Source organism: Bicyclus anynana, chromosome 17 (assembly GCF_947172395.1).
Source record: "Bicyclus anynana chromosome 17, ilBicAnyn1.1, whole genome shotgun sequence".
Lineage (NCBI taxonomy): Eukaryota > Metazoa > Arthropoda > Insecta > Lepidoptera > Nymphalidae > Bicyclus > Bicyclus anynana.
Genome location: NC_069099.1, coordinates 12,496,949 through 12,520,107, shown reverse-complemented (window position 1 = coordinate 12,520,107; position 23,159 = coordinate 12,496,949). Strand labels below are relative to the sequence as shown.

Below are 23,159 nucleotides of genomic sequence, written 5' to 3'. Positions count from 1 at the left end.
ATATGGGTTGATAACGACGACGTTTTTGCCGTTTGGGTGGTAAAGACGTCCTTACCAATTTATAAATTAAAAAATCATAAGTTGAGCCGATCTTTCGTATATATATAATATATACTACATATGTAAAGGCTATGTTTGTATGAAACACGATCCTTTCTTTGGATTACGAATATAATCCATTTTCACAAATGCTAGGAAATAACTTTTTTATCGTCGTTTGCGAATTCCAAAGCGGTTTAAACGAAAAACTGCAAAGGGTCTTAAATGGGTCTATTAGTTTGAGTTGCTCCCTTGTCATCATCATCTGAGTCGGTCTTTTTTGACTTCTTTCAATCTATTTGCGTCAGAGTTTTTTTTACAAATATACTCTTAAAAATACAACTTTAGGGTGAGAATTGAAAATTTAGTATTGAAAAAAAAAATTCGCAACGGCATGTTTATTTTTAAATTATCTGGAAAATTCTCTGTTTTCGGAGTTAATTTTAGTCGGAGTGGATTTCGTAATAATAATAGCTTATGCTCACGACTCCGCTCGCATTAATGTAGATGATGATCGGTTTTTTATTAATATTAAACTCATATTCGTTTTTATAATATTAGACACTCAAAGCCCCGACTATCAGTGTATTCATTATCGGCATGAAATAATATATCTAATAAGGTTGTTAATTAATTAATAAATAATTAATTAACAACCTTAAATACTCAAAATTGGGCTAAATGCGGTTAAACGGGGTTCAGTTAATGGACGTCCACTGCTGGAAATAGGCCTCTTGGATGGACCTCCAAGCACAACGGTCTAGAGCCGCCAGCATCCAGCGGCTTCCTGCAACCCGCTTTAAATCCTTGGACCAATTAGTGGGGGGTCGACCAACACTGTGCTTTCTGGGATTAGGCTGATGTTTTTTGACCCGGTTCGAATCGCTAGCAGATTATAATGATAATGACCACGACTTTCGAGACACAGGGTTATTACTGAATTATAGAAAGCAAGAAAAGCTCAATATTTCATAGTCTTACCCATCATCACCAGAATAACCTCTTCGGGTTAGGTATCGGGGGACCATCGAGCCGTAATATACCTAAAAGAAAATATTATATTACATATTTCATCAATATAACTATATTAGCTTAGGCAGCATACGCACTACGCACCTATGAACACGATAAGTTGTTAGTCGAAATTGTACGTGGTCGCAAAAGTTATATGCGACCATATCATATCATATACTTCGTCCGCGTAAATTTCGATGTCAACTTTACTACTACCCCTACCCTACCCTACCCCTACCCTACCACTACCCCAACCCTACCCTACCCAACCCCTACATCTACCCTACCATTACCCTACCCTACCCTACACTACCCCTACCCCCACCCTTCCCCTACCCTCCCCGTACCCTAGCCCTTTCCTACCCCTATCCTACCCGTACCCCTATCTCACGCCTACCCTACCCCTACCCTACCACTACCCTAAACCCGGCCCTAAACCTACCCTACCCCTACGCTTCCCTACCCGTACCCTACCCTACCCTGTAACTTCTCTATCTTACTCCTACCCTTAGCAAAATCGGTCCAGTCCTTCGAGAGTCATGGTGGTATGACCAAGAGAAATAGAGACTTCTATGCTAATAATATAAAGAGGTAAAGTTCGTGTGGTTGTAGGAGGTAATCTCTGGATCTACTGGACCGATTTGGAAAATTGTTTTACCAATAGCAAGCTACGTTATTTGCGAGTGTCATAGGCTATGTTTGATCCCCATATTCACACGGGAACGGGAACTACATAAATGAAAGCGCCGGGCGTCATATAGCGGAATTTCTGCGTCTTTTAGAAATTTTGTATTATCTCCGAAACTATTTAAGTAATTAACATACTGTAAAGGACAAATCTTATCTCCATAATATCCTTGTGATTATTAAATAATTTATTTTAATAAGGATTAAAGTTTAGTTGTATAAATAATGACGTAAACCTAAGTATATAAACTTAATAATTTTTAAAACACAAAAGGTACTATATCTGCTAATATATAGAAGATAGATATATGGTGTCGCGGACTTTTTTGTAGAACTTTTAAAGATACATAAAGTTTCCATACATTAATTTCAATTTTACACTATAGTTAAGGCAGCGCATGCGAATAAGTCTGTTTAAGAGGATTTTCAGTCCGACCTGTATGACAAAAACTGTGATAACTCGGCTAATATATATGATATCAATATAAAATATAGCCTATAGCACTCCCCGATAATGTAGCATTCTACTGGTGAAAGAATTTTTGAAATCGGACCAGTAGTTCCGAAGATTACCCCATTTAAAAAATGTGACAAACTTACAAACTTACAAACTTTACCTCTTTATAATATTAGTATAGAGTATAGATTATAATATTAGTATAGATATATCGTTACAGAATAGCCTAGCTGGTATATAAGCGGCCCACTGCCGGGCTACTGGGCCTAGTCTAAGATCCGACATAAGAAATATATACCCTATTCTGTTATTTATTTGGGATGAGAAATGAATGATAGAAAATATTCACATTTAACAACGAACGTCATTTAAACAAATAATACCTAATTATCGTCTACAATGTCGAATTGTGTGTGGAACTTGTAAAAATTATATATACAATGGAGTTAAAGACAAAATTGTGCATGTGTGTGTTGTAGCCTATTATTCGGATCACTTTTTGCGGTGATTTTGTAGGGGTGTAACCGATCTATAGTATAAAATTATCATTGGTCGCAGCCATTACTCATGGCTGCCTAGTGCGTAAGATGCCTTACGAGACGCATACCAGTATCTATATGATGTTTGCCATGATCAAAGTTTCTCGGTATTTCAATAAATACTTCGTTGTACCTTCACTTTCTATTGGTGAATGCTTTGTCTAAATGTTTCAAATATTATAATGAACTTGTGTACTTGTTTTAGATCGCGTGGCGTACCACGAACGCGTGGCTGGCGGGGAACTCGGCCTGCAAAGTTTTTCTCGTCCTGCGTCCATTCGGCCTCTATTTATCGTCGAATGTTTTAGTCTGCATATCTCTGGATAGGTGAGTTATCATACCTATGGCGAACTTTTTTTTAATTTTTTTTTTTGTTCTTTATAAGTTAGCACTTGACTACAACCTCATTGATGGTAAGTGATAATGCAATCTAAGATGAAAGCAGGCTAACTTGTTAGGAGGAGGATGAAAATACACACCCCTTTCGGTTTCTACACGACATCGTACCGGAACGCTAAATCGCTTGGCGGTACGCCTCCCACCAGCCAGACCTGGACCAATTAAGAAAATCCCAATCAGCCTAGCCGAGGATCGAACTCAGGACCTCCGTCTTGTAAATCCACGGCGCATACAATACCGCCACGGGGCCGTCACGATACGTTTTTTTTTATACGTATAGCTTTTTGTTGAAGTACTACTTGTGCTTTAATAGTAAAGCTGTCAAAAAGGCAAGTCGTTACGGTCGATAAAATATAAACAAATATACAACAGGGTTATATTTAACCAAATTAATATTTTTATATACATTTTTATATTGTAGGAGGAAATCCTCGTGGAAATATTTACATACTCGTACCTATATCATAAGAAACATTAAGTGAAATCTTCCGGAGTCATTATGATCCTATATTGAAGAGGGACTTTTCTATTTAGTCTGTACCTATTAAGCCTAACCCTAGTTAAAGACTGTGGACGCCACTGAGTACCACATTTATATCGACGAACAATTGAAAAAAAAAAACAGTGATAAAACGATTTATAACATAAAACTTCCTCCGCGTTGTCGTAAATAAAAACGTATATTTCGAAAATATTAGAAGTAATCAGGGCGAAATCCGCTATCAGGAGTTCAGCAGGTTGTTAAAACATTTTATTATCCTCGCTTTATCTTATTTAATCCTTATTGGGAAATAATATAATAAGAAAATTTTCTTAATAGCTGTACAAATACCCACGTGGAATGGTGGTAAGAATACTGACTACATTTTTCTAAAAGCCAGGCCAAGGCGAATTTTTTGCGCAATCATTAGCTAGCCCTTCTGTAACCAGTCGAGGCTATAAGCCGCGGTAAAATTCAGAAATTTACTCCAAAAAGGGTTTTCCGCGAAAGAGGTTTACTCTGTAATTTAAGGGTCTCTTATTTGAGTACTACTTGACCGTCTTGACATTCTAGGCATGTAAGCTTTATTTTTATACTAATGGACACCCAATCCTTGTGAAATTCTATTTATTTAAGACTAGTTAATACCAGCGACTTCACCCACGTGAAATTTGGTGACTATAAATTTTCTGGTATAAGAAGTAACGTATGTTTTAATTGTAGAATCTATATTATAATTTCGTTTTGAAATCGTAATAAAGGGGACTTATTTGTTTTAGAGCCGTGATAGCCCAGTGGATATAACCTCTGCCTCCGATTCCGGAAGGCGTAGGCAGAGAATTTTCTTAATTCTCTGTGTGTGTGAAGTCTGCCAATCCGCATTGGGCCAGCGTGGTGGACTATTGGCCTAACCCCTCTCATTCTGAGAGGAGACTCGAGTTCAGCAGTGAGCCGAATATGGGTTGATAATGATGATTTGTTTTAGAAATGTTTGATGAAAATCGTTAGAGCCATTTAAAAGTTGTGGCAGGTGAAATTGGGAAGAATAACCGAATGTTTGCAAATATACGTACTAGAGTAGGGAGTGTGTATATGAAAGAGAATACTGATGAGAGTGTAATTAATAATTTCATGACATTGGGGGCTTTTTCATAATTTTCAATTTCATGTTATAATTATATCTACTAGTTGCTATTTGGCAATAGCTATTATGAAAGTATAGATAATATTTCTTATGAAGTGAATTGGCTGCATTAGTGGTTGCAATGTAACAAATTCAATTGACACATCATTTATTATAATTCGGCCTACAAACCTCTGCCAAAATAGGCAGCCTTTCTTAAAGGATTTTTAGGATAAAATTACTCACACATAATATCGGCCTTGTAATCCTGTATGGCGTTACTGGGATGATTGGGCAAATTTTGTCTGCGGCCTGAATTATCTATTCTAATGTTACATGTTTGACGGCCTCCGTGGCGCAGTGGTATGCGCGGTGGATTTACAAGACGGAGGTCCTGGGTTCGATCCCCGGCTGGGCCGATTGAGGTTTTCTTAATTAGTCCAGGTCTGGCTGGTGGGAGGCTTCGGTCGTGGCTAGTTACCACCCTACCGACAAAGACGCACCGCCAAACGACTTAGCGTTCCGGTACGATGTCGTGTAGAAACCGAAAGGGGTGTGGATTTTCATCCTTCTCCTAACAAGTTAGCCCGCTTCCATCTTAGACTGCATCATCACTTACCATCAGGTGTGATTGTAGTCAAGGGCTAACTTGTAAAGAATAAAAAAAAAAAAAAACATTATCAATTTTGTGTGCAATTTTAACTAGACTATTATTATGTTCTTTATAATTATCTTCCATCGTATGTAAAATTAATAGCTGTTAGTTAGGTACTGAAACCAGAAAATTACTTGATCGGTTTGATTTTTTTTTTTAGTTTACACTTATACTGGAGGGAAGAGTTGTACACTTAGATGAATTTTTTATGGGAAAAATTTGCTGATGCTACTAATTTCTAACACATAGTTATATTAGTTGTCTATGAAACACGGCTAAAACTCACGTGATATTAGGTCGGAGTATGCCCGACTAGTTTCGAACCCATACGGGGCCCTTAGTCATGAGCTGGTTCTTGCAACGACCAAACTAATTTCTAATTTCCAATCTATTTTAGTTACTGCTAATTAGTAAAATAATACTAATTTTTATTCTTTTTAACTATTATTCTCTAGAATAATAGATATTTATAGTGATTCCTGAATACTTTATAGATCGTGTAGAATTGGGTATCGTTCATTTTATTTTCTAATTAGTGATTTATACATATAAATTTCTTCACACACGCAGAGAATTTTTTCTTTTTACAAATATTTATTGCCAAAAAAAAAGATCTATAATTTTTCCCAAGACTCTGATTTACTGTGATCCCAGTTATCCCCGAAAAGTGCGTCATTTTTCATGTTGTAATTGTACGAAAGCACGAAGCTTGGAAGGTTGTAATATTTTAGCTTTTTGTAGGTTTGCAAAGGTTAGCTATTAGACTATTTGAAAACTAGCGGACTTCGTCCGCGTGGAAATTGATGTACACTTTCAACCCCTATTTCACCCCTATTTATTTATGTTTCCGCACGTGTTATGTCAATAGTCCACTAGTCAGACTAAAACTTAAAACATGAACGATTTATATTAAAGAAACTACAACCCATTAAAAAAAAAATTACAATACACAATTTTGAAACATGACGTTATTTTTTGTATTTTTGGTTTGCTTTAGAAAAATAAAGGATTTTCCATTCAAACTTTCAGCCCCTGTTTCATACCCTTTCTGATTTTATTTTCACGATTAAAAGCATCGTTTATGTTACTACGTATGCTTTTTTTGATTACTCTCAAATCGTGCCAAGTTTCATGTAAATTTAATAAGTAATTTCAGCGTTATGCTCCATCAACATTAAAAATACAGACAGACCGGCAGACAGGCAGACAAAAAACAAAAAAAAAACCGCTTAATTATCGATTATAATCCTTATCAACCCATATACAGCTCACTGCTGAGCTCGAGTCTCCTCTCAGAATGAGAGGGGTTAGGCTAATAGTCCACCACGCTGGCACAATGCGTATTTACAGACTTCACACACGCAGAGAATTAATAAATTCTCTGGTTTGCAGGTTTCCTCACGATATTTTCCTTCACCGTTTGAGACACGTGATATTTAATTTCTTAAAATGCACACTGAACCCACACCCTCCGGAATCGGAGGCAGAGGTCATATCCACTGGGCTATCACGGCTCTCAGTCGATTATATAATGCCCTCCAACTAAAATTTTCAAAATATGTTCAATGTACAGAATTCGACCTGTTACAATTTTATTATAAGTATAAGCATTGATGTATGGTAGCGATATGGTAGACCTTAGACTTAACAATTTATTTTAACATGATTTTTGTTTCAGGTTTTTTGCTGTGCTTTACCCACTCCGTCTGGCAGTGGCGAGGAACCGAAGTAAAACAATGCTTTGGTTTGCGTGGTTCATCGCGCTACTCTGCAGTTTGCCTCAAGTGAGTTTTTGTTTATGGCACGATAATATTTTATATGATTTTTAAATATTTAACTAAAGATCCGCGGTATACAGTGAGATTTGACATTCAGAGAGACGTGGTAGAAGGCTCAAAGTCACTCAGCGGGCGATGGAGCGAGCTATGCGTGGAGTCTCTGCGTGATCGAATCAGAAATGAGGAGATCCGCAGAAGAACCAAAGTCACCGACATAGTTCAACGAGTTACGAAGCTGAAGTGGCAATGGGCGGGGCACATAGTTCGAAGAGTTGGACGTTAGGGTCCCAAAGTGCTGGAATGGCGACCCCGCACTAGTAAGCGCAGTGTTGGCCGACCCCCCACCAGTTGAACTGACGACATCAAGCGAGTCGCAGGGATTCGCTGGATGCAGATGGCTTAGTATCGTGATGTTTGGAAGTCCCTACAAAAGGCCTATATCCTGCAGTGGACGTCCATCAGCTGATATGATGATATTATTCTCTATCCACGTGTATAGTCTGTATATTGAAAGTATGTTATGTATGTATGTGGTCATAATATTTATTTAGGCTCTACACGTGTGTTTAAATTCTTGCGAAATCCCACTGTAGGTGAGTGAAACCATATATGTAGATTACTTAGGAAAATAAATATTTACAAAGGTCTTTAAAGGGTTAAAACTCGTGAAGTAGATTCATTTTACAAACGCGGCAAGTTTATTTTTTTTTATTCTTTACAAGTTGGCCCTTGACTACAATCTCACCTCCTGGACCAATTAAGAAAATCTCAATCGGCTCAGCCGATCGAACTTGATAGTAATGTTTTAACAAAACCCTTTAGATATTAACACAGAAAGTCTACAATGTTCTTATTTAATCTTTAGATAAAATTGGTTACTTAGGTTTTCGGTTAGGATACATAGTTAAACGTTTTTTACGGCTTTTGACGATTTATCTGGTGCAGTTGTTCAACAAAGAGGTCTTGGGTTTGATTCCCACCTCGGGTCAGTTTAGGATTGTATAATTTCTCACTTGGCTCAGCAGTTCTCTGGTTTGTAAACTCGCAAGTGCGAGATACGAATTCACCTATATCTCTCTCTGTTTATCAGAAAGATGAATTCGAAACTCGCACTTACGAGTTATACAAAACATTTTTACAGAATAGCCCTCCTGGCCTGGACTGGTGGTAAGCATCGTCCATGGCTAGTTACCACCCTACCGGCAAAGATGTACCGCCAAGCGATTTAACGTTCCGGTACGATGTCGTGTAGAAAACGTATGAGGTATGGGTCGAATAAACTTGTATCTCTTCCAAGTTAGCCCGCTTCCATCTAAAACTGCATCATCACTTAACATCAGGTGAGATCGCAGTATAGCAGATCGCTAACATACAACTGATAAAAAAAAACAAAACAGTCAACGCATAAAATTTTATATAAGAAAGGTGTACTTCTAAAAATATAAACGGAAATATAAAAAGAATTGATGTGTTTGTATTATAATGTCCTTTGAGTTAGGGTAGTGGAAAATAAACTCTATTTTCTGTTTCTCAGAGTCTAATCTTCCGTGTGAAGAAACACCCCAAGGTGCCGAGCTTCGAGCAGTGCGTATCGTTTGAAGCCTTCGCAAATGATCAACACGAGCAAGCCTATAACGTCCTCGTGTTATTCGCGATGTATTTCTTCCCGCTGATTGTGATAACAGTGTGCTACGCTTGTATTTTCTGGGAAATAAATACAAACTCCAAGGAAATTTCAGGTAAATAGCTCTTATAATAAATGATTAATTGTTAAACATGGGTTATTGTAATACGTGACTAGAAGTTTTCTTCCCAGGAGGCAGTACAAAATACTTTCACACAGTCTGTGCAGTCTAGATCGTCGGAGTTCTATCGCAAAGGCATTAATGACCTTCCCATTAGATGGCAGCAATGTATAGATAATATTAAAACTATTTTGATTAAATAAATTTGTTAAAAATTAAAAAATAAACAATTTATATTTTAATCGGCAATTTCATACTTTAACCCCTAATATTAATAGTCATAAATATGTATTATAATGTTGTTGCTATAAGCACAGAAAACATATCTACACTAATCTACACTAATATTATAAAGCTGAAGAGTTTGTTTGTTTGTTTGATTGAACGCGCTAATCTCAGGAACTACTGGTCCGATTTAAAAAATTCTTTCAGTGTTAGATAGCCCATTTACCAAGGAAGGAAATATATTATCCCCATATTCATATGGGAACGGTAACCACGCGGGTAAAATCGCGCGGCGTCAGTTAGTGTACTAAAAGTGTTTTGTCAGCCGTGATATCCCAGTGGATATAACCTCTGCCTTCGATTTGAACAGATTCGAACCCGGACGCAGGTTCGAATCTGTTCCAGATTATACACACACAACTTTGTGCATTTTAAGAAATTTAATATCACGCGTCTCAAACGTGAAGGAAAAATATCGCGGGGAAACCTGCACACCGGAGATTTTCCTTAATTTTCTACGTGTGTGAAGTCTGTCAATCCTAAACGGTTTAAACTCTCTAGTAAATAGTCAGAATGAGAGCATTCTGGAAGGAGACTCGTGCTCAATAGTGAGCAAAAATAAAACTTTGAAATTATATATTGCGACGGCCTCCGTAGCGCAGTGGTATGCGCGGTGGACAAAACGGAGGTCCTGGGTTCGATCCCCGGCTGGGCATATTGAGATTTTCTTAATTAGTCCAGGTCTGGCTGGTGGGAGGCTTCGGCCGTGGCTAGTTACCACCCTACCGGCAAAGACGTACCGCCAAGCGATTTAGCGTTCCGGTACGATGCCGTGCAGAAACCGAAAGGGGTGTGGATTTTCATCCTCCTCCTAACAAGTTATCCCGCTTCCATCTTAGACTGCATCATCACTTACCATCAGGTGAGATTGTAGTCAAGGGCTAAAAAAAAAAATATTATTTATTTTACAAACATCCAAGCAAGCTTCATTTTCATGTACGAGTATTAATTAGTTGATATTGTCCTTATTTACATGAAAGTCTCATGAAAATCAATAAAATATTAAAACCTAGTCATAACTCATCATCCCCATTGTAGTCGAGCTAATAGGTATAAAAATCATGACCTCTCAGAATTGATTCCGGCCGCTAGTTGAGGAGCTATTAAAACTAAAATTATCCCGGGACAGTGATTAGGATCCTCCTTTGTGTTTTGTGGTAACTGAATTTATTAATCACGATTATTACCTTGATTTCATATTGTTTCAAATATGAATAATAATTTATTATTAATTGTTACAGTTTAATAATTTTGTTTGAGTTCTTGTCTATTGTTTTCTGACGTCTATCATATTTTTTTTTACAGAATTGTCGTACTCATATAATTTTGTTTTAAAACCCTCCTAAGGGCCTAGTGGCAGTTTAATAACGATCACGTTAACGTAAACAGCGCCATCTACTGGCATTACTTCACAACTGTTTCAATTCCATACAAATTCGCGTTTATGTTAACGCGATAGTAACAGTATGAAAACATTGAAAATTCCCACTAGGCACAGAGCTCTTTTAAATGTGACTTCTTTATAAGTATATACTAGAAGACGCCTCGTAGTTTTACTTGCGTAGTAGTTGCGAGAGAATACGAGGATAAAATATAGTTTACGTTACTCGGTGAAAATGTAGCTTTCTATTAGTAAAATAATTTTCAAAATAGCTTCAGATGATCTAGACATAAACCCCTACAACCATACAAACCTTCATCATCATCATTATTATCAACCCATTTTCGGTTCACTATTGAGCTAGAGTCTCCTCTCAGAATGAGAGAGGTTAGACCAATAGACCACCATGCTGGTCATTATTATACGAATTCGCCAATTTCTCTGTCTAACACGATACTATATTGTGACAAAAGAGTAATCTGAGAAGGATATGACGACACTCGACTATCTCGTGCCAACACTAGGTGGCGCGAGTTGTTCCGTAAAGAGTGGGAGTTAGAGAGTGGGAGCGACTGGTTATATAAGGCGCTCGACGTTCTCGTGGCGTTCGATCCGTATACGTCTCTTATTGTGTAATCCTTCATGTATTATTTGGGATAGGTGGGGAGAAATACTTATAAATAAATATAATGGGGATATCACTTTCACAACAGTGAAAGTGAGTGTTGGCTAACCCAAAGAGATCCCTTAAGTCTGCACCCAGAGCCACAAGCCTCTAGGACTGCTCAAGGCTATTTTCTGCCATTCAACTTCAAGGGTTTGTTTTGGTTACATTTTGACGTGTCGTTAAATTGTCCTGGTAGAAGTTAAGGCGTATTTACATTTGTCTGACGTGACGTGCCGTGACGCATCAGAACAGAATCGGTATCATACGTACGTCGTCGCTATCCTGCGCAAGGACGGTGTAAAGTCCGGTGGTTGCGTCGTCCTCGTCGTCACCGTAGGTAAACGCAAATTTATATGGAATTGAAACAGTTGTGCAGTAGTGCCACTAGATGGCGCTGTTTCAATTTCGCAGAAATTCGCGTTTACGTTACGTGACAGTAACAGTATCAAACTGCCACTAGGCCCTCTGATGCGTCGCATACAAAATGTATGAAACCGATTCTATTCTGATGCGTCACATCATGACAGACAAATATAAATCCGGCTTTATATATTACTAGCGGACGCCCGCGACTTCGTCCGCGTAAAATTAGTTTTTTTAAAAATCCCTCGGAAACCATGGATTTTTCCGGGATGAAAAGTAGCCAATGTGTTAATCCAGAATAAAATCTATTTCCATTCCAAATTTCATCCAAATCGCTTTAGCAGCCGCAGCGTAAAGGAGGAACAAAAATACACACACACAAACTTTCGTCTTTTAAATATTATTGTGATAGTGGTCATGCTTTCGCTTTCGCTTTTACTTGTGTACACATCTTCCCTACCCCTACCTTACCCTACTCCCTACCTAAACCTACCCAACCCTACTGTGCCCCTACTTTTCCGCTAACCATAACCCTACCCTACCCCTGCCTTACCTCTACCCTACCCTTACCCTACCCCTACCTTACTCGTATCCTACCCGTACTCTACCCTACTCGTACCCTACCCCTTCCCTAGCCTACCTCTATCATACCCTTCCCTATCGTACCCCTACCTCTACCCTACCCCTACACTACCCCTACCCTACCCTAACCTACTCGTACCCTACACCTTCCCTACCTTACCCCTACCCTTCCCCTACCTTTAGCAAAATCGGTCCTGCCCTTTGAGCGTGGTGCGATGACCAAAGGACTATTTCCCAAGAAACTAAAGAGGGGTAATCTCTGGATCTACTGGACCGATTTAGAAAATTCTTTTACCAGTAGTAAGCTACGTTATTTGCGAGTGTCATAGGCTATGTTTGATCCCCATATTCACACGGGAACGGGAACTACGTAATTGAAAGCGCGGGGCGTCATGTAGCGGAAATTCTGCGTCTTTTAGAAATTTTGTATTATCTCCGAAACTATTTAACTAATTAACATACTATAAAGGGCAAATCTTATCTCCATTATATCCTTGATTTATTTTGATAAGGATTTAAGTTAAGTAGCATAAATAATGACGCAAACCTAAGTATATAAAATTTATAATTTTTAAAACACAAAAGGTACTATATCTTCTAATATATAGAAGATAGATATATGGTGTCGCGGACTTTTTTGTAGAACTTTTAAAGATACATAAAGCCTCCATACATTAATTTCAATTTTACACAATGGTTAAGGCAGCGCATGCGAATAAGTCTGCTTAAGAGGATTATCGGTCCGACCTGTATGACAAAAACTGTGATAACTCGGCTAATATATATGATACCGATATAAAATATAGCCTATAGCACTCCCCGATAATGTAGCATTCTACTGGTGAAAGAATTTTTGAAATCGAACCAGTAGTTACGAAGATTACCCCATTTTAAAAATGTGACAAACTTACAAACTTTACCTCTTTATAATATTAGTATAGATATAGATAACCTTTGTTTATAATTGGTTTTCTTATTTTTTTAAATCCGCTTCTGGGTTTGGTAAATATAGATAAAGATACATTATAAAAACATCGGTAGCATTACTGTTATGCAACCGTTAACGAAACACAGTATTATATTAGGATAGCTCAAGTGAACATCATTAATCTATTTCAGAATTTCTGCTTGATATACCTATCGATGTTATGGGGTACTCTCAACGGATTATGTTCAGTCCCATCTGGGGTGTTATATACTCATTAGCAGAGATATCCGAGTATCGTTACTGAGGACCGTGAAAGGATTTATAAGCTATTCCAATGAAAGGCAAAAAATAAATATATAGAAGATTTGTAACTTGGAGTGCGAGTATAAAGAAAGAATGAAAGAAAATATACTTTACTACACCACAAACACAATACAATAAAAAAAAATACAAAATGCACAATAGGTGACCTTATCGCTAACAAGCGATCTCTTTCATATATGATACTCATAAGTCATAATCATAGTAAATAATAGTTTTTAATGTTTTGATGGGATCAACAGGCCAATTCATTAACTTTGACGTATGTTAGTGGACATATACGAAATTTAGCAACTAGCTATTGTTAGTAATTAATAAGTTACGTGATTTCGTATTCAATATTTATTTAATGTTAACTAATAAAACTTGTCATCTGGTGCCTATTTCGTGGATATCATAGAATGGTATATGACATTGCCCAGTTGGTGTTATGATTTTTGTTAACAATGAGCTGTACTGAATACGAAAAATAGGTCAATCGGCTCGGCTCGGCCCAATTTAGGAATTCAAGTTTTCTAAATTAGCTCAGCTAGGCTATTCTATAACTATTTTTATAACTCGCAAGTGCGAGTTTCACATTCACCTCTATCTGTCTCTGTTTAACACGATACTATAGAATGAGTAATATAGCGGTGAATTCGAAACTCGCACTTGCGAGTTATACAAAACATCGTTAGAGAATAGCCATGCAGGTCTGGTTTGACTTAGGCGTGATTAGCTAACACTTTTAAGGCAAATAATGTAATAGTGATTTAGCGTTCTGGTAAGGTGCCGCGTAGAAACCGTCAGAGGTATGGTATAGTCTAGCAAGTTCATTGATGACACTCCCTTGATATGCGGGCGACGGGGAGGGGGGGGGGGAGACTGCGTGGGTGTGAAATCGTGCGTGCGGGGAAGTGAGGTGCATCAGTCGTGGGTTTTTCATTAATCGAACGAAGTTTCCAAGCTATAGAAAAACTAGTACCTCATTCAAGTAAGCCCGCTTCTATCTTAGTTTGCATTGTCACTAAAAATCAGGTGTGATCTCAGCAAATAAATAAATAAATATACTTAAACAATACACTATCTATCAGCGAGTGTTAAAATATAAATAAAACAAATCCGATGGTACCTAAATACGTAAAATCACGTAGGTACAAAGATAATAAAAATAGCATTCAGTGATCGCAAGCTACTAGAAAAATACTACTGAAATAAGCACTTTACCGTTAATGGAATGTCAAACACTTTTAAGAACTGAAGTTTTCTTTTACAAGAATAATTCATTTATATTTTTGCTTTGCTGCTTTAACGTAGTAAATTCAAAGGTCACAACCCATTAATACGGACCTATAGTACGATAAAGAATTTACTTCACTGGCATAACATCAGTCATTATTATCAACGCTATCAGTGATAGTTACAGAATCAATAATTTTATCACCTGAAGCCCGGAAAAATCTATGCTTCTAAAGTTCCTACAAGGAGGGATACATACCCTTGTAGTGTCTAAGTGGCCAAACTTATAAATATGTACATGCCGTCGTCGTCGTTATCAACCTATATACGGCTCACAGCTGAGCTCGAGTCTCCTCTCAGAATGAGAAGGGTTAAGCCAATAGCCCACCACGCTGGCCCAATGCGGATTGGCAGACTTCACACACGCAGAGAATTAAGAAATTTTCTGGTGTGCAGGTTTCCTCACGATGTTTTCCTTCACCGTTTGAGACACGTGATATTTCTTAAAATGCACACAACTGAAAAGTTGGAGATGTATGCACCGGACCGGATTCGAACCCACACCCTCCGGAATCGGAGGCAGAGGTCATATCCACTGGGCTATCAAGGCTCTACATGTACGAAACATTCAAACTTTCACGTTTATAATATTACTGAAATTCAGCTAGTTTGGCTAGTATCTCAAATTCCAATGTGAATTCCAAAGATGACTGGGTCAAAGAAATATCTCTAAGCGCCCACTATAAATCTGTCAGCCAATTCGGCAAAGTAACGCCCTCTTCCATTCAATGCTCAGGATTAAGAGGGCGCCTTTATACGTGATGTAGACAATTGGCCTTTCTCGGAATAAACCCCTCATAAACCATGTCCAGGATTATATTATAACATAATAACGGAATATTACTTGCAAAAGAAACTTGGCCAATATTTGTGTGGTAGTAACTCGTATTAAGGTGTATAAATTGAGGGTTGATCGAATTACTCAGCAAAAAGCGACACCGCCATTCCGGGCTATCTCCTTATGGAGGGATGCCTGGCCCTGTAAGCTGAAAATATTGGTTGATAATGATGATTGTAATGCACTATCTACTATGGGCCTCATAAGAAGGCTCAGAATCACACAGCGGGCGATGGAACGAGCTATGTTAGGAGTATCTCTGCGTGATCGAATCTGCGGAGATCTGCAGAAGAACCAAAATCACCGACATAGCTCAACGAGTTGCGAAGCTGAAGTGGCAATGGGCGGGGCACATAGTTTAAAGAGCCGATGGACGTTGGGGTCCCAAAGTGCTGGAATGGCGACCCTGCACTAGTAAGCGCAGTGTTGGCCGACCCCCCACCAGGTGGACTGACGACATCAAGCGAGCCGCAGGGATTCGCAGCATGCAGGTTGCTCAGAATCGTGATGTTTGGAAGTCCCTACAAAAGGCCTATGTCCTGCAGTGGACGTCCATCGGCTGATATGATGATGATGATGAATGCACTATCAAGAATTAGTGATTTATTTAGTCACTTTTCACTTAATTACACACTTAACCTACTCAGCACCGTATTGGTACTGTTTTGACATTTGACTCTTAGAGTAAGATTACTCTAAGTACATATCAGATCCCCTTGCGTCGCTCAAATAATTTCAAATAAATACCTAGCCACTTTATCTGCATAGCAGTTTAAAAATAAGCATGTCTTATTAGATATCTAACGAGATTTTAAAAATTTAAATTTGTTTAAATACAGAAAAACATTTTAAAATGACATAATAAAGTCATAATTCAAAAACAATACAACTTTTGTATTCTTTTTTGTATTATTATTATATGATAGGTTGTTACCAATCTAAAAACACCAAAATCAATACTTAATACGAAAATTTTATTTAATATTCCACTTTGAAATCCACATTTAAAAAAAAGTAAAAAGCCTGTTTTTCGAAATCGGTACATTTTTTCCATGTTAGCATAACGTGTAACCTAATTCAATTTGATAGCTAATGATTCCTACTATAACCTCCTAAAGGGATCGCTATACGTTTTCCATCCATAAGGATAGGGTATTTATTGACTGTCTGTAACTTTTAGATATGAATAAATTTATTTTCTTTCTTCTTTCTTTCTTTCTTTTCAGGGACCCTGTATCCGGCTGTCGTAATAATTCCATCAACTCCAATAAACTCTTGCATGTCGATGGTGTGTACAACAATGATTATTATAAACATCTGTTTTGTGTAGGTAAGTCGGTACCTGATGTCGGCAGAATACAACTGAGAAGGTCTGACCAGCGCCCGTTGGCCCGCGCGAGACGACGAACGCTTCGGATGACTGTCACTATAGTCAGCGTGTTCGCCCTCTGTTGGCTTCCCTACGCGACTATGACTTTGTGGTAAGAGCTTACTAACATTGCACTGTTTTCGTAACAGCAAAGGAAAAAAGGTGTCGTTACTATCGCGCAAATTCATACGCGCGTTGTCAAAGTACTAGATATTAATAAATCGCGTCCACAAGCATCGCACGAATTCTAAATACGCGCGTAAATCGCGTGCACTACGCCAGACTCTCGACAGGCGCTTGATTCGCGCGTATTGCATGCGAGTCGAGATACTAGGGACGCCTTGTTACGTCCAGTTATTGTTAACGCGCGAACTATAGAGAGAGATATTTAACTCCATGTTTCGTACTGAATTCCTCCCCAAATACTCGCGCGTTGGTACGCACCTTGTGGACGCAACGGTAAGCGCGTAATACACGCGAAAGAATCGCGGTGAATTCGCCCTTTCTGGACTGAGCCTTACGCTTCGAGATATAAGTACCGCTCTGTTCATTTATGTCCATAAGTAGCATATATGTGATGCAATCTGAAGGTTTTTTTTATTGTTTACAAGTTAGCCCTTTACTACAATCTCACCTGATATGGTAAGTGATAATATAATCTAAGATGGAAGCGGGCTTACTTGTTAGGAGGAACATGAAAATCCACACCCCTTTCGGTTTCTACACGGCATCGTGCCGTGCCTCCCACTAATCAGATCTGGACCAATTAAGAAAATCTCAATCGGTCCAGCCGGGGATCGAACCTAATCCGTCTTGTAAATCCACCGCGCATACCACTGCACCATGGAAGTCGTCAAAAGCTTACTTAAGCTTAAGCTTACTTACTTACTTAAGCTTACTAATACATCACTGTTTCCGTAACAGCATGGGAACCCATGATGCTAAACGTGTAGTTACATACGCTCCGAGTATAATTACCGCTATTTCTGCCCCTATGCAGCATTACTGTGAAGGGTCTTAAGGGTAGCCGAGCATTCAGGTTGTACATGCATGCCGGCAAAATAAATGATGATTTTCCACTCTACATCAGATGGATCATCTATCTGTCCCCTCTTCTTTCTTCTGGGTCGTTTCCGAACTTGGTCATGTTATTAGCCGATGCACGAGGGTCCTTCGGTGTAGGTCCCTGCTGGATTCACTCTACCCAACCGAGCTCGCTCCATAAGCTTAACAGGGTGCACGGGTCGCCGATAGCCTCGTGGAGTGTTGCTAAAGAACCAAAGTAAGTTGCTCGTTATTCCGTTATGCCTCTGTAACTGAGCATAACGTCTAGCGGTGTCTCGTTTCCCTCCTTATAGGCTCTGCGCAGAGTAATGTCAATCATTCCTAGAATTGGAAATTGTTTGTCTGTCCTTAACTTATCTCGTTTGAGGAGAATGAGTTTCTATCTGTCCTCTAAGCTATTTGGAAATAATGCGTTCAAGACATTGACATCAATAAGTTAATGGTGTAAATAGGAACCCTTCTATTTTATTAACTAGTCTGAGGGTTTCTCTATTCTTAAAGATGTTCAAAAGTTTCAAACTTTTAGAGTGACCCATTTGATGCAGGATTTGTCAATTCGTTACGACGTGCCCTACTGACCTTAGATACTTAATACGGACGAAACTTCTCAATGATTAATGGAGCACTCCAGTCGTCTTTACTGAATCTTGGAAACATTCTTCGTCTGTAAAGGTCAATTTTTAAGTTCGTAAAAGTCTTTCACTTTGATCTAGTTTCACTGAAACAATAAAGTTTTAAGCTAAGTCAAAATTTACAGGGTTAAAAAGACCTACCACAATAGTAGTTTTACAGGCACAAAATGTCCCTAAACGTATTCTAAACGTTCCAAACTGTTTTATTAGGAGGCTATTTAAGGCACGTGTAAACAAAATCCTTCAAAGGCCGACGGTAACTGTAAGCATTTTATTAGCAATGCCTCGGATGTTACAAAATTGTGCGAGGGCAGCGTTAATCACTTAACGTCGAATGATCCTCGTGGCTGGTGGGAGGCTTCGGCCGTGGCTAGTTACCATTCTACCGGCAAAGACGTACCGCCAAACGATTTAGCGTTCCGGTACGATGCCATGTAGAAACCGAACAGGGTGTGGATTTTCATCCTCCTCCTAACAAGTTAGCCCGCTTCCATCTCAGACTGCATCATCACTTACCATCAGGTGAGATTGTAGTCATGAGCTAACTTGTAAAGAATTAAAAAAAAATCATGCAAAGCAATATAAAGAGTCCTTTTATGGCAGGCGTCCACAGTTCCTCATAATACATATCGGACGCAACGCATCAAATCATATAGACATTTTTTGTATAGAAAGTCATACAAGTGCGTCCACTAATCATCGTACGGTCCGTTTGATGCCATGCATCCGGTACGTACGATGCGGATCAGTGGGCGCCTGCCATTGGATGTCAATTTTATTGATCCGGTTTTGGATATTTAAAGTGCAAATTCAGTGTATGTAAAGTTACGTAGGGGAATATAAGTTAAGTACGATATTATGAGAAATTTTTAATTTTATTTTAAATTTGCATGATAATATGATATGGTCATTTACATATCAAAGTTTGGCCTGATCGTAACAAATCCTGCGGAACGCGGAAGGTAATAAGTAGCCTATAGTTATGTAATCCAGGGTATACCTACTCTATGTACTATTCATACGTAAGGGTATACCTACTCTATGTACTATTCAATTGTAAGTTCTCGGAGAGTGTAACGGAACCTTCACTCCCCACCCCTCAGCCACTCTCCCAACGCGCGCTGCGAGCGGCGGCGCGCGCCGCTGCGTCGCTGTTTGGATCGTGCGGCGTTGCAAGAACCAGCTCATGACTTTAGTCCCCGTTGGTTCGAAATTAGTCGGACATACTCCGACGTTGTATCATTTTGACAATGTTTTTATTATATTGTATCACAGGTACATGTTCCACCGACAGTCAGCGGTGCTCGTGTCTGAAAGGATACAGAACCTCTTCTTCATCATGGCGGTGTCCAACTCCTGCATGGATCCGCTAGTCTACGGCTCCTACACCCTCAACAGGAATATTATCAAGGAGAGCTTAAGAAAAGCCTTCTGTGTCCCGAGTTCCGGTTCCTGTAAAAAGAACGGTTTGTGTCAATAAGTTTTTATTTTTAACTCCTTTTTTTAACCTATATAACAAAATCTCACATGTTGGTAAGTTATGATGCAATCTAGAATGGAAGTGGGCTAACTTAGAAGTGGAATGAAAATCCACTTACGGTTTCTATACAACATCGTACCGGAACTTTAAATCGCTTGGCGGTACGTCTTTGCCGGGAACCAGCTTTTTGCATGAAATTCTGTTTTGTACAAATCCCATTGGAACCATACATTATTCAGGGATAATAAGTAATAGTCCCAAGTCACAGTCTTTTCTTATGCATCGTATTTTACTATTCTTTCGTGTGATCAATTATTATTATTCTACTTCCTAGAAAGTTTGTATGGATGTTTGTTTGTTTGTTACTCTTTAACGTGCGTCGTAACTATTGACCCGATTTGGCTGAAATTTGAAACGAAGATTTTACTCTGGATTAACACATAGGTTATTTTTCATCCCGGAAAATGGTTCCCGAGGGATTTGTAAAAACTAAATTCCACGCGGACGAAGTCGCGGGCGTCCACTAGTTATATTAGCTTACAATTGTTTTTTTAAACATGATCAATATTGGTTTCTTCCCTCCGTTTAATTATAAACTGGTTTGGTAGCCTTACATGTGAAGATCAAATTCCTTGCTTTTCGCATGAGGTACTTGCATCGATATCAAATCTCATACGTGATACGTGCCTCTAGGGTATTCGGACTCACTATCGAGAGGTCGAGGTTCGATTGCCGTCCTCTGGACTATTGTCGCGCCCACTCCTATCACAGTAGTTTCCGACTAATCTATCTGTCATATATTTGAAAAATATTATGGCAAATATTCGCAAAATAAAATCAATATGACGATTTACGTGGTGCAGTAGTATGTGCGGTGGAATTACAAGAAGGAGGTCCTGGGTTCGATCCCCGATTGGACCGATTGAGGTTTTCTAAATTAGTCCAGGTCTGGCTGGTCGGAGGCTTCGGCCGTGGCCGTGTTACCACCCTACCAGCAAATACTACCGCCAAGCGATTTAACATTCCGATAGGATGTCAAGTAGAAACCGAAATGTGCGTGGATTTTTATCCTACGCCTAACAACTCAGCCTGTTACCAACTTTAATTGCATCATCACTTATCATCGGTCAAGGGCTAACTTGTAAAGAATTAAAAAAAATTAAGCCGTTCGTGAGCCAAAGATAAAAAAGGGACGAAGTAATTGTTTTTTTTTGTTAACAGGAATAATCTCGGGCCCGGGCAATTACAGCTGCAAAGTACCCAAACCACCTGTACATACTAAAAAAGTGAGCATAAAGTCCATTTGACTTTTATAGTAATTTATTTTTTTGACATATTTATTAATTTTTCAATTTCAATAATATTTTGTATTTTCTTAATTGCGTCTCAATCGTAGTTATTATTTTAAAAGACATGTTAGCTATCTCTCTAATGCATTGGTTATCTCGATGTAAAGGACTACAACTCCAATGACGCTACTAGAAAATGGTAAAAGTTTTAATTATGTATTATTGTTGATATGATTTTGTGATGATGAGTTTCTAATAGATATAGAGATAATGTTTTGTGAAGTTTGCACGCACTTTATTCTACACCGGCTTTCGGCCGGGGGTTTGTAATAGGGCTTCCGACTGTGACTATGGCTGGGCATTTTACCCAAGCGCAAAAAACGCGCGGCCTTCGGCCGTGCACTTTATTGTACACCGGCCTTCGGCCGGGGGTTTGTAATGGGGCTTCCAACTGTGGCTATGGCTGGGCATTTTAAGCTAACGCAAAAAACGCGCGGCTTTCGGCCGCGCACTTTATTCTACACCGGCCTTCGGCCGGGGGTTTGTAATAGGGCCTTTAACCGTGGCTACGGCTAAAGGCATTTTACCCAAGCGAAAAAAAGCGGAGGGTTGTGATTTTGTATTTTTCATAAATAAAAAAATCGAAAATGTAAATAGAAGGGGCGAAGTCGCGGGCATCTGCTAGTACTTATAATAAATCTGTAGAGAGATTTAATTTCTTAAAATGCACACAACTGAAATATTGGAGGTGCATTTCCTGGACCGGAGTTGACACCACACCCTCTAGAACCAGAGGCAGAGGTCAAATACATTGGGCTACCACAACTCTTGTAATTTTTAGTCTTGTAATTTTTAGTGCGTGCTAGTTTTTAGTTTTTTAAACTATTTAAAATTATTGTGTTATAATGATTATCTTGTTGTCAACAGTTGTACCCCAACTGCAAGCGCCAATACAACGTGAATTTCCAGGAGTCGACGCTAATTGCGGCAAGTGCTAACTCAGAGCCTCACAGTTGGAGCGAGACCAAGTCGCAGGCGCCGAAGCTCTGTGAGGTGTTTACCGTACAATCTAAAGTGGATGTGTAAAAACAATATGTGTAAAACACGATCTGTAAAAGTGGATATGTTAAAAGTGGATGTGTAAACATTGAATATGTAAAAAGTGGATATGTTAAAAGTGGATGTGTAAAAACTGGTTAAGTAGTAAGTAGATATGTAAAACTTATTATGACAAAACTGGATGTGTAAAACCTTGATATGTAAAAAGTGGATGTGTGAAAACTGGATATGTAAAAAGTGGATGTGTAAAAACTAGATGTGTAAAAAGTAAAACGATAAATTTAAATGTATATAATAAAATATTTATTTATACTTTTTAATATAGGATTATTACCCGGATCAAGTTATGTAATATTAAAAAAATAGGAAGGTTTTATTCAGACGAAAATTTTATTTCATTTATATTTATATATCATCACGCTAAGACCAATAGGAGCAGAGCACCAATGAAGCATGACCACCAAACAATGTTTCAAAATCGGGGATTTTTTTTCCTTTTGAGAGCTTACGCAGTGTGCTGCGTAAAGGATTAAAGTTTCACAAAAATCATGTACATGACATGACAGAATTGTTTCCTTTTGAAAGTTCTAAAAAAAATCTTAGTGGAAAACTGAAATCCACGCGGACGAAGTCGTCCGATATTTAAGTGTAAAAATAATACGAATTAAGTTAATTTTTTTATGATAATAATCCAGAATCTAATTA

At 38.5% G+C, this 23,159-nt stretch overlaps 1 protein-coding gene across 1 annotated transcript in view; it reads left to right on the top strand.

Annotated features, from left to right (window-relative positions):
• LOC112046773 (adipokinetic hormone/corazonin-related peptide receptor variant I-like) overlaps positions 1-22,821 on the top strand; it is a 52,425-nt gene extending 29,604 nt beyond the window's left edge. The window contains exons 2-9 of the mRNA XM_052886362.1: positions 2,942-3,063; positions 7,073-7,178; positions 8,707-8,911; positions 14,397-14,404; positions 16,896-17,041; positions 19,902-20,092; positions 21,328-21,392; positions 22,323-22,821. Of these exons, the coding sequence (XP_052742322.1) occupies positions 2,942-3,063; positions 7,073-7,178; positions 8,707-8,911; positions 14,397-14,404; positions 16,896-17,041; positions 19,902-20,092; positions 21,328-21,392; positions 22,323-22,481 (1,002 nt within the window). The 3' untranslated portion in view covers positions 22,482-22,821. The remainder of the gene's footprint in view (positions 1-2,941; positions 3,064-7,072; positions 7,179-8,706; positions 8,912-14,396; positions 14,405-16,895; positions 17,042-19,901; positions 20,093-21,327; positions 21,393-22,322) is intronic.
• Positions 22,822-23,159: the final 338 nt, after the last annotated feature.